We start from the raw sequence: 13,101 nt of genomic DNA, 5'->3' as shown, positions 1-13,101 counted from the left end.
GGAGAGGCTGAACAGGCTGGGGCTGTTCTCCTTGCAGCATCAGAGGCTGAGGGGTGACTTTATAGATGTTGATAAAAACATGAGGGTAATGGATAGTGTAAATAGACAAGATCTTGTCTCTGGGGTGGAGGAGTCCAGAAGTAGAGGACATAGGTTTAGGGTGAGAGGGGAAAGATTTTAAAGGGACCTGAGGGGTAACTTTTTCATGCAGAGGCTGGTGCATGTATAGAATGAGCTGCCAGAGGAAATGATGGAGGCTGGTACAATTACAATATTTAAAAGGCAACTGGATGGGTATAAAAAAGGAAGGATTTAGAGAGATGCCAAGTGCTGACAAATGGGACTAGATTTGGTTAGGATTTCTGGTTGGCATGGACGAGTTGGACGGGAGGTAAAAACAATGACTGCAGATGCTGGAATCCTCACCATTAACTATTCATAATGGGCACTAAATGTCAATCTAACTTGCAGCACTGACATCCACAAAAACTGATATCAATTTTAAAAGTTATGCTTTGTTTGATGATGTGAAAGATGAATTCTTATATTGTCAACACATTTCAACTAATCATTTAACAATGAAAAGGAACTTGACTCTAAATCAAGCTAAAAATGAAAAGACAATGTTGCATTTATAAAGTGCCCTTCACTATCGCCTACTCGTCTGCATTGATGGAACTGTTTGTTAATTGTACTTTGCAACACCACAAAAGGCTACACAGCACCAGATAGCGTGCAGCAAGGAATTACTCTGCTATTTCGTGGAGAGAATGCTGTCTGGCCGGTTCTCGGGTAGGGAGGAGTCTAAACTATCTTTGATTTATTCTGGCTCTATCCTGATTGGATTAGTGTAAAACAGGTTGATGCTGCATGCCTTGTGTCAGGATATTATCAAAAGTTCTTCTCTGGCGGACAGAACTTCATTTCACTCTGCCTACTGTGGTCACAGGCATTTTGAAGGATGACTGCAGCTATGTCAAAAGACAGCTTCCCTTCAGCAGGCAGGTATATGAAATTAATTGGGAGGAAGGTCCATTTCCCAGAACTTCTCAGGTAAATCCCACCATTTCATGAAGTTATTGAGATTTGTAATGGTTCACAGAGTGTGGTGATTTCCTTCAGTATCAATGTTTGTTGTTGTAGATGTGCTTCATAGGATTGTAACACTAATGGAAGCAGGATCATTTTCCCTATGTTGCTAATATCAACTAGATCATTGCAGTGTAGGTTGCATGTTCAATTTAGATTTGTTATGCTCAATAGCTGAAATAATTTGGAAGTACTTTTAAATGGCTAGCAATATTATCTACTCATTCTTGTGATGGCTCGGCAACTTTAACTGGTGCACTAGAAAAGGCACAGACTGTACTGTCCTTGGTCTTCAATGAGTTAGTTCCACAGGCAGCAGTATGCTCCAGCGATTCAGATTAGCAAGGGAGAGAAAAGTCAGGATTGTTGTTCTTGCTTGCTGACCTGTGAAATTTGTTTGAAGTATATGTACAAAAGGAACAGAAATGTTCACAATGAATTGTTTTTCCTTGGTCAAGTTTTACTTGTGAGCAGTTATGTGGAGAAAATCATTATACATCTCTGTTTCCAGGCAGTCAATATGGGAAAGAAAATGAATTGATAGATAACTTGACAGTGTTTTGCAATGCTTTAAGTTTGAGAGGGTCATTTTGAATTTTTAGGACTATCAAGTGAGTAATTCTGCCCATTTTGAAGAGTCCTGTTAGTTGACAAATATGTGAATTTGCAAAATTACTTTGAGTAGGTAAATTAAATATTTCCATTGGACAACTGAAGTCAAGAAATTTCTGTTTGTGATACTCTCTCATTCCTTTCTCTGCTATTTTAATATTAGGTCCTCCATAAACATTTAGAAGATGTCAATCCATGAATGGAAATTGAAGAGCAGTGCACTAGCATAGTGTTCCTCACTCTAGCGTTGCATCTAGAGGGTTGTAGCCAATCAAAGTGTCATGCAAACTTTACCATTTGCGAGTTGTATTTTTGGAATGGGGAAGTGCTGAAACCACAGGAGTGATCCCTGCTTGTTTTTTGCTGGACAGCTGACCATGGGTTCACAGTCATGACTCCATAATCTTGTTGTATCAGCTAATGTTGGGTTGTTTATAATTAGCAGTTGACTTCATTCTAGATGGAGTATCTTAGAACAGCCAAAAGCACGAATTGACGTTTAAAATCGAGTGTAGCTGATTGCTGCTTTTGTGTTGGGGTTTGTGGCATGTTTTGCATACCCACAGGTAAGTTATTTTTAAAAGTAATCTTTATGTCTATATAAATGCTAATTTAGAAGTAACACTATCTCCAATCATGAGGTGAATATAATCTGTTATGGAAGAAGGGTGTTGGATGTTATGGAATTGGATGTTGGTTTTATATTAAAATTCACAGATTAAAGGCATTGTTTAATTAAGAACTTGAGAGCACTTACAAGTGCACTTATTAATGTCCCCTACTCTGATCCGGGAATCCTGGGTTTCACCTTAAACCTATGCCCTCTACTTTTGGACTCTCCCACCCAAGGAAAAACACCTTGGCTATTCACCCTATTCGTATCCTTCATGATTTTATAAACCTCTATAAGGTGAACACTCAGCCTCTGACACTCCAGCGATAAAAGCCCCAGCCTATTCTACCTCTCATAGCTCAAACCCTTCAATCTTGGAAACATCATTGGAAATCTTTTCTGCATCCTGTCAAATTTAGCAATATTTAAATAACATCTGGATGGATATATGAATAGGAAGGGTTTAGAGGGACATGGGCCAAATGCTGGCAAGTGGGATTAAGTAAGATTGGGATGTTTGGTCAGTATAGATGAGTTGGACCGAAGGGTCTGTTTCTCCTGACCTAAGTCCCACCTATTTCAGAGGTGTTTAATACCTCTCTGAACAGGCTGATTAGAAAATAATTCAAAAACGAGACTAATTCCTTATTCAATTTTGAATAATTAGACTCCCCTTTAAGGGGCTAGTATTAGTTTAATTAATTTGACTGGAAGTTCCTTTCATTCTTTGATTTAAAAGAGTATAAAGCATGATGACTGGGACATTGGAGTGGTAGGTCGGAACAGACATAGTGCTAGCTGCTGTAAATAAACCCATTATCAAAAACCGTGTTTGGTGTCATATTTCACCAACTGGTTTGGGATTGAGTTAACAAAGTAACCTTTATCATTCGTGAATGTGGTCACCTTGTACAATGAAAATGTCTTTGTTAGCTGGATGTAGACTAAGGTGTTTGATCAACTATACTGAAGCAGATAATGGTTAGTTACAAAAGTGTGATATTCTTCAAATTTAATTTTCTCCTCTTAAAGTTGGCTACAAGCTGTGATTTCTGTTAAAGGACATGATGCAAGCATTCACACAATTGAACATAAATTTCTGATTTCTTGGTTTGGAAAGGATCTAGTCAGACCACTGCCTGACACACATTGCAATTTTTCATCTGTGCTTCCCATCTGTAGCTTTATCTTTTAATCAAGAAATTTGTATTTTGTGCAAAGAGACTTTTTGCTTTTCCACCCAGTGCTTTACACAGGAGAAACTACCAACTGTTGATTCTTATGTCCCATGTGAAAGATTTTCTTAATTGTGCAGGTTTGCAGAGAATATTTCTTCATCTTGACTTGCCTCTCTCTTTCTTACTGGAGTGTTTGGGAGTCCATTAGCACAATTGCATCCTGTATATGTTGGCATTTACCATCAGAGCTGATGTAAGATGAATCCTCATGATAGCCTATGGGTGTAAGATCCATCTTGTAGATTTGCTGCCAACATCCTCTGGTGGTGATCTATGGAGGCCTGCTTACTCTGTGTGGTAAAGGAAAACCGCCTGTGGCCCCAATGAGAAGAGGCTATTATCTTAGTATCACAGATTCTGAGAGATATTGTATTATGATCTTCTCTACTAATTCACTCATAAGCAGTCTGTTTACTATACCGCATTTCCTTTCTTTCATTCATAAAATTTGTTTTTGTAGTAAATTTTATTCTTGAAAGATAAATTTAAGTATCCCTTCCTAAGATGCCACCCCATTACTCTTTCTTTACGCATTTCGATTCTGATTGGCACCATTGTCAAGCAGAGTTTAGACCTGTTTACGTATCAAAGGCTACCCTGCATAAGTGTTAATTCTGTAACCTACTCAGAACAATGCCATCTATGCTACTGTGTCTCCATAACTCACTTGAAACTATGGAAAGATAATATTAATTAGCCTTTAGTAACTGTCTCTTGGGACCTGAATATGTTGCAGGACATCAAATGGTTTCCTCCACTAGTGTATTAAATAGGGCTACTATCCCCTTGAAGAAATTTACTATCAAATGGTGCTCCTTGAAACTGAATGAATGAATATGTAAGAACTGTCAAAACCGGCAATAGTAGATAAAATCTCATGACCAACTGTTTAATATCCTCTACACTTTTATTTAGAATGTATAATTTCTCACTTATTTAGATCATATATGTTTAGCATTTTTACTACCATTACTATCTTTAAAGACAAAAGGACTAACACCTCTTAATTGTGCAAGCTCAGACCAGAGATATTCTATTCCCATCGAGAATAACAGCCAGCATTTTAGATAGTACTTAAACCATGTGTCACACAAACCTGTGTACAATAGATACAACTATGTGCCTCTGTGGTGCTAAACTTTAAATGTATGTAAAAACTGTGCTGCTATAAAACTGTACTTTGGATTCCATTAAACTGTGCTCCTGCAGATGCTCAATAAAGAAGCTATTTTTGTCACTCACTGATTTTGGTCATTATTAAAAGTGATCCCAGAAATCCCAAATGCAGAGAGAGGCCATTTGGCCTATCGACTAATCCACCTAACTTGCAAATCCCCAGACAATACAGGACAATCTTTAGCATGACTCACACACCTAACCTGCACGTTTTCGGACTGTGGGAAGAAACCTGAGCACCTGGAGGAAACCTATGCAGACGTGGGGAGAATCTAACCTGAATCTGCAACATTCCAAGTATATACTTCACAGGATGGAAAATATCCTTTTCCAAAACAAAAATCTTTTTAAGGATACATTTCGACTGGATTATTGTTTTTTATTGCACAAAATGAAATTGGGGGACATTATGAGCAATACAGGGAGTATTTTTGCATGGACTTAAGTGTTGTGGCTAAGACCATAGCCATCTTTAACCCCAGTGCTAGTGCACTGTACAAAATAGTCATGCTGGTCATCCTGGTTTTATGTATCAAAACATTCCTGATGAAGGGCTCTTGCCTGAAATGTCAATTTTCCTGCTCCTTGGATGCTACCTGACCTGTGCTTTTCCAGCACCCCACTCTCGACTCTGATCTCCAACATCTGCAGGCCTCACTTTCTCCTGACTTTACTGTAGCTTTCTCTTCCATCCCTATCAGTCTGTCGGTTTATTTCCATGCTGACCCAGGTTTCTGGGAACACTTACTGGGAATGCAGTATGCCATCCGGTCTGCACTACTGCCTGACTTTACATGGCTGACGTTATGGAAAGCTGGTGAATAAGGAGGAAGGTGGTTGGGGAGGAGACAAATTTAGGAGCCTCCATCTTGGCCAGAGTGAAATGCTGCCTTCAGCCTTATGTGCTGAGGTCTTGTCCCTCCCTCACTGTGCCTCCCTCCCTCAAGGGTCAGGGTTCTTTGGTAAAGTAGAGGGGATAAGCAGCAGTCCAATGAAACAGAAAGTGCTTTTCAAGTTGTTTGTCTGGACAAGGGCGATCCTGTTTTTAAAAAAAGGAGTGCCGTATTTTTCAGATTTAATCTATAAAGTCCTAATTTGGAGTTCCTACCACTAACCTCTAGCAGCTCAAGTCAAATAACTTACAATCTTTAACCACATTTAATGACAAGACAGGCCAGCATTGGAATCTTTCATTTGGACTGCAGAATGATATAACACCAGCCTGTTAGGTTCATGTCACCTCACTTGATTCCATTCCCCTACCCTTTTCCCATAGCCTTGCAAATTTTCTCTCTCGAAAAATAACTGGATAATTATTTGAGAGATTTGATCGAATCTGCCTCTATCACACCATTGGACAGTACATTCTGATTCCTACTCACTGGGTAAAAAATATTTTTCACACTTTTTTTGCATCAATGTAATCGGACTCTTGATATAAACCGTCAGCACGTTCTCCTTTTCTATTTTGTCACGCACCTCAATTAAATCTCATTTATGGATCTCCGATTTGTAGGAATAGCCCCAGCTTCTCCAACCCCACAGTATCTAACTGCAATTTATCAATCCCAGAATGATACTGAGTGATACTTTTTTTTTCCACATTCTTACCTCCACGTCCTTTCTGAAGTGTTGTGCCCATGACATAATAGTTGAGCTTGGAACAATATTTTGTACAGTTTTATCATAACTTTCTTGCTTTTGTATTTGAAAGAGATTAGATTAGATTCCTTAGTGCGGAAACAGGCCCTTTGGCCCAACCAGTCCACACTGACCCTCCGAAGAGTAACCCACCCAGACCCATTTCCCTCTGACTAATGTACCTAACACTGAGCAATTTAGCATGGCCACTTCACCTGACTGGCACATCTTTGGACTGTGGGAGGAAACCGGAGCACCCGGAGGAAACCCACACAGACACAGGGAGAATGTGCAAACTCCACACAGGTAGTTGCCCAAGGCTGAAATCAAACCAGATTCCCTGGCGCTGTGAGGCAGCAGTGCCCATCACTCTGCCATCATGCCACCCATTTCTTTACACTATCCCACTAACTCCCATCAAGCAAAACCAGGAAACATGAAAATACACAGTAAAACATTAAGCTTTACTGCGGAAACAGGGAAGGCAGTCAGCTAGCTGGGCATAACTGAAACAAAATCAGGAGATCCTGGAAAAACTCAGGTTCTATCGCATCTGTGGGGTGAAACTGGAGTTAATGTTTTGGATCTAGTGACCGTTCTTCAGAAATGAGTATACTTGAAATGATCTTAACTGACTAGAGTCATAGAGATGTACAGCCTAGAAACAGACCCTTCGGTCCAACACGTCCATGCTGGCCAGATATCCCAACCCAATCTAGTCCCACTTGCCAGCACCCAGCCCATATCCCTCCAAACCCTTCCTATTCATATACCCATCCAATTGCCTCTTAAATGTTGCAATTGTACCAGCCTCCATCACATCCTCTGGCAGCTCATTCCATACACGTACTACTCTGTGCAAAAAAGTTTCCTCTTCAGTCTCTCTTATATCTTTCCCCTCTCACCTTAAACCTATGCCCTCTCGTTCTGGACTCTCCCAATCCCAGGGAAAAGACTGTCTATTTATCCTATCCATGTCCCTCATGATTTTGTAAACCTCTATAAGGTCACCCCTCAGCCTCTGACGCTCCAGGGAAAACAACCCCAGCCTGTTCAGCCTCTCTCTGTAGCTCCGATTCTCCAACCCTGGCAACATCCTTGTAAATCTTTTCTGAACCCTTTCAAGTTTCACAACATCCTTCCAATAGAAAGGAGACCAGAATTGCATGCAATATTCCAACAGTGGCCTAACCAATGTCCTGTACAGCTGCAACATGACCTCCCAACTCCTGTACTCGATACTCTAACCAATAAAGGAAAGCATACCAAACGCCGCCTTCACTATCCTATCTACCTGCGACTCCACTTTCAAGGAGCTATGAACCTGCACTCCAATGTCTCTTTGTTCAGCAACACTGCCTAGGACCTTATTATTAAGTGTATAAGTTCTGTTAAATTTGCTTTCCCAAAATGCAGCACCTCCCATCTGGTCCAGATCCCCCGTTGTAATCTGAGGTAACCGTCTTCGCTGTCCACTACACCTCCAATTTTGGTATCATCTGCAAACTTATTAACTGTACCTCTTATGTTCGCATCCAAATCATTTATGTAAATGACAAAAAGTAGAGGTCCCAGCACTGATCCTTGTGGCACTCCACTGGTCACAGGCCTCCAGTCTGAACAACAACCCTCCACCACCACCCTTTGTCGTCTTCCTTTGAGCCAGTTCTGTATCCAAATGGCTAGTTCTCCCTGTATTCCGAGAGATCTAACCTTGCTAATCAATCTCCCATGTGGAACCTTGTCGAACGCCTTACTGAAGTCTATATAGATCACATCTACCGCTCTGCCCTCATCAATCTTCTTTGTTACTTCTTCAAAAAAATCAATCAAGTTTGTGAGATATGATTTTCCACGAACAAAGCCATGTTGACTATCCAGAATCAGTCCTTGCCTTTCCAAATACATGTACATCCTGTCCCTCAGGATTCCCTCCAACAACTTGCCCACCACTGAGGTCAGGCTCACCGGTCTACAGTTCCCTGGCTTGTCTTTACCGCCCTTCTTAAACAGTGGCACCACGTTTGCCAACCTCCAGTCTTCCGGCACCTCACCTGTGACTATTGATGATACAAATATCTTCGCAAGAGGCCCAGCAATCACTTCTCTAGCTTCCCACAGAGTTCTCGGGTACACCTGATCAGGTCCTTGGGATTTATCCACCTTTAACCGTGTCAAGACATCCCAGCACTTCCTCCTCTGTAATATGGACATTTTGCAAGATGTCACCATCTATTTCCCTACAGTCTATATCTTCCATACCCTTTTGCACAGTAAATACTGAGAAAGTAAAAAGTTAGAAGTGACTGGTTCAGTTCTTTTTGATTGCTCTGCTCTACAAACTTAATATTGAAACAAAACTATTCGTCCTGTAATACCACTTTTGATAATTTATCATTCAAGCTAGATTGAACTTTGAACCAGCTGCAATTACAGTAACTGCACAGAACACATCTCATTGTGTATAACAGCAATGAAACTACCCCATGGTGCGCAACATATTGGAAGCTTTTGCCTTCCTCTATTTGCCAGAGGTTAGTAAAACCGGTTTTACTTCCCTGAATAACCTATGTTTTCACAAAAATGTCAATCTTTTGCAGCCATTTCTAATTGAATGTTGAAAAACATTTAAACACATATTAACAAGTTACAGATTTAATTCGAGCATTGCACATCAAATAAAAAAAATACGTTAACCACCCCTCGATAAAAGGTTTCTCAAATGAGGATTTGGAGAGTAATATTGAGTGACTCAATTGTTGTATAAGGATCTGATAGAGTTAGTGTAGATTACATTAAGCAGAGCCCAATAGTATAAGATCAAAGGAGTGAAACCCTATAGAATTCTTCTTCACTTTTAGTAACAATGGCTTTCACATGAATGTAACTTGTACATATTTAGTAAACTGCAATAAGCCAGATATCATTTAAGATTCCAGGGACCCTGATTCAATTCCATCCTTTGCTGACTTTGTGTGGAGTTTGCATGTTCTCCCCAGGTGTTTCCTCTTGGTGCTCCAATTTCCTCCCACAGTCCAAAAATGTGCAGATTAGGTGTGTTGGTCATGCCAAAAACTCTCATGTATTGTCTAGGGATGTGCAGGTTAGGTGGGTTAGTCATGGTTAAAACACCACATGGGTTTACAGGGGTAGGGTGGAAGGAGTGGGTTCTGGGATGCTCTTCAGTGGGTTGGTGCAGACTTGACAGGCCAAATGGCCTCTTTCTGCACTTGGGATTTGTGGGATCGTGTTCAACAACAAACAAGATCAATGAGTGGCAAAAATAGCCTCTTTATTGAGCATCCATAAGAGTAGTTTGAAGTGGCAATGGAATGATGCTAATGTCTTGGAAGCTGCAATCCTGTCCAATGACCAGTTTGGGCACAAAGTGATTTGATTTTTGACCCTGTTCCCTAAATGCAGGCCTGGCAGGCACTCTATTCTGATAATGTTTCACTGACGTTCGCATCTAGTGTCATAAAGTAACATTTGTAGTAATACTCATGCAAAGCTCAGATTGGCAAGGAGCTCACTGTAACCTATCAGTCCCCAGTTCACAGCTTAGTTGTTCCCACTAAACATTGACTGGTCACAGCCAAAATTAAGCTGTGGAATTAAAAAAAAGGGGCGGTACAGTGGCTCAGTGGTTAGCACTGCTGCCTCACAGCACCAGGGTCTCAGGTTCAATTCCAGCCTTGAGCGACTGTCTGTGTGGAGTTTGCACATTCTCCCCATGTGCTCAGAGTGTTCCGGTTTACTCCCACGGTCCAAAGATGTGCAGGTTAGGTGAATTGGCCACGCTAAATTGCCCGTAGTGTTAGGTGCATTAGTCAGAGGGAAATGGATCTAGGTAGACTCTTTGGAGGGTCAGTGTGGACTGGTTAGGCTGAAGAGCCTGTTTCCATACTGTAGGGATTCTAATCTTCTAATCTTAATCCAGTTGTTCCCAGTATATAACTGGTTGATCTGGTTAGAAGTTGGCTATTCAGTACAGTACACAACCGGTTTAAACTGTTCCAATTTCCTTTCCGGAAAGGCATTTGAGCAACATCGAGAAATGTAACCATTAATTAGTTCTGATCCGATCTAGGTTATATGGGTGTTTTCACATTGAACCATGTCAAAATAAAATCACGTGCATTACAGAAGTTAGATCAATAAACTGGATTTTGTTGCATCTTGGATTTAATTCTTGCAGTATTTTCTTTTGGGTTCCTGAAGCTTGCAATAAAATGAACAATTGCAGCTGTGTACGGTTTATTATGTTAGGTCTTGCAGCATGAACACATGAAATAAGCTTCTTATTGAAAATGAGCATCATTGGAAGATGTTTTCACAAAGCGACAAGTACAGTCCGCAACAAAAAAACAGAAATTGATGGAGAAACTCATCTGGCTGCATCTGTGGAGAGAAAACGGTTAACATGTGACCATTTTTCAGAATTGGTTTGGGTTATAGAGCTTAGTTGGCTGATTGACTAGCTTTCACAATAGATTGCAAGATACAGGTGTTTTTCAAGGGGAAGCTTGTTCCATTTTTATGCAGACTATCACGTGTCATTGATGTCACACATGTAACATCATTTTTGCTCTTTCACATTGAGAAGATAGTAACCTATTACCATTTGTATTTTTCCAAAAAGTACAGTGAAAAGTGTTTAAGTTGCCATACTCTAGCCCCAATATCAATAACAGAACTCATTTTAAAAAATTAAGACAAAGTCCATCTTTGTTCAGTTCATGGCTCGTGGGTTCCCAAGTTGAAGAAAAGACAGGAATCACGTTGTCTACTGTTGCAGAGAGCCAGCAAAGCCACCGAATCTCCGGGCCATTGGAATTCCAGGCCAGAATTAGGCCGTTCAGACCATCGTGTCAGCTCTGCTATTCAATCATGGCTGATACACCGCTCAACTCCATTTTCCTGTCTTCTCCTCTTTACTCTTGATCCCCTTACTAATCAAGAACTGTCTACCTCTGTCTTAAATGCACTCAATGGCTTGGCTGCCACAGCCCTCTGTGGCAATGAGTTCCACAGATTCACCGCACTCTGGCAGAAGAAATTCCTCCTATCTCCGTTCTAAAGAGTTGTCCCTTCACTCTGAAACTGTGCCCCTCTCTTGTCTCTCTTACTATTGGGAACATTTTCTCCATTCCACTCTCTTTTTACCAAGCTTCTCAATATCCTCTAAGTTTCAATCAGATCCCCCCCTCATCCCTCTGAACTCCAGAGTCCTCAACCATTCCTCCTTTGACAAGCCTTACAGCCCCAGGATCATTCTTATAAACTTTGTCTGGACCCCCCACAATGTCAGCACATCTTCCCTTCGATGCGGGACCCAAAACTGCTCACAATATTCCAAATATGATCTGACCAGAGCCTTATTCAGCCTCAGCAGTTTCTGCTTTTGTTTCCAAGTCCTCTAGAAATGAATACCAACATTGCATTTGCGTTCTTAACTGCCAAAGGACCTGCATGTTAACATTAAGAGAATCCTGAAGTAGGATTCCCAAGTTTCTTTTGTTTCAGATTTCTGAACCCTTTCCCTGTATGGAAAATAATCTACACCTCTATTCTTCCCACAAAAAATGTATAACCTCACACATTTTCCCCACGCTATATTCTATCTGCCTCTTCTTTGTCCACTTCCTCGCAGGTTTAAGTCCTTTTGCATCCTCCCTGCTACTTTGTCCCTCGACCTGTCTTTGTGTTGTCTGCAAACTTAACAACAATGCCCTCAGTTCCTCTGTCCAGATTGTATGTATGTATAATGTGAACAGGTGTAGTCCCAGTACTGATCCCTGCAGAACTCCAGTCGTCATGGCTGCCATCCTCACCCTTTATCACAACTGTCTGCCTTCTGCCAGTCAGCCAATCCTCTATCCATGGCAGTACCTTGTCTCTAATACCATGGGTTCTTATCTTATTTAGCAGACTCCTGCATGGCACCTTGTCAAAAGCCTTATGGAAATCCAAATAGATCATTTCCACTGGTTCTCCATTTGACTAACTTACTTGATACCACCTCAAAGAATTATAACAGATTTGTCAGGCATGACCTTCCCTTGACAAAGCTGTGATGACTCTGCCCTATTTCACCATGCATTTCCAAGTACACTGCAGTCTCATCCTTAGTAATGGACTCTATGATCTTGCCAACAACGGAGGTCAAGCTAACAGGCCTACAGTTTCCTGTCTTCTGCCTCCCTGCCTCCTTAAACAGGGTTATTATTTTAGCCATTTTCCAGTCTTCTGGAACCCTCCCTGACTCCAGTGATTCCTGATAGATCACCACCAATGCCTCTACAATCTCTTCAGCCATCTCTTTCAGACCCCAGGGGTGTAGTCCGTTTGGTCCAGGTGATCTATTCACGTTCAGACTTTTCAGCTTCCCGAGCCCTCCTTCTTAGTGACGGCCATGACACTTGCCTCTGCCCCTGATTCTGTTGAAGTTCTGATATGTAGCTGATGTGTTCCACTGTGAAAACTGATGCAAAGTAGCTGTTCAGTTCCTCTTCCACTTCTTTGTCCCCCATTATGACTTCTCCAGCTTCATTTCCCAGTGGTCCAATGTCCATTCTTGATTCTCTCTTACCTTTCAGATATGTGCTTACTCTCATTTCATCTTTTTAAGTTATCCTCTGCTGGTTTTTAAAGGCTTCCCACAAATCTTCACCACGTTGTATGTTTGTTTTTTCTTTTCCTGTTATGCTGTCTCATCCTCCCCTTAGTATG

At 41.1% G+C, this 13,101-nt stretch overlaps 1 protein-coding gene across 4 annotated transcripts in view; it reads left to right on the top strand.

The window, feature by feature from the left end:
- LOC140494672 (GRAM domain-containing protein 2B) overlaps positions 1–13,101 on the top strand; it is a 95,407-nt gene that overhangs the window by 43,767 nt on the left and 38,539 nt on the right. The window contains exon 1 of one of the 4 annotated variants that reach the window (XM_072594115.1): positions 891–1,053. The exons of the other annotated variants lie outside the window; for them this stretch is intronic. Coding sequence (XP_072450216.1) covers positions 962–1,053 — 92 coding nt within the window. The 5' untranslated portion in view covers positions 891–961. Of the gene's footprint in view, positions 1–890; positions 1,054–13,101 lie in introns of those variants that run through there. 4 annotated transcript variants of the gene reach the window in all.

Source organism: Chiloscyllium punctatum, chromosome 24 (genome assembly GCF_047496795.1).
Source record: "Chiloscyllium punctatum isolate Juve2018m chromosome 24, sChiPun1.3, whole genome shotgun sequence".
Lineage (NCBI taxonomy): Eukaryota > Metazoa > Chordata > Chondrichthyes > Orectolobiformes > Hemiscylliidae > Chiloscyllium > Chiloscyllium punctatum.
This window is presented reverse-complemented; position numbering and strand designations above follow the sequence as displayed.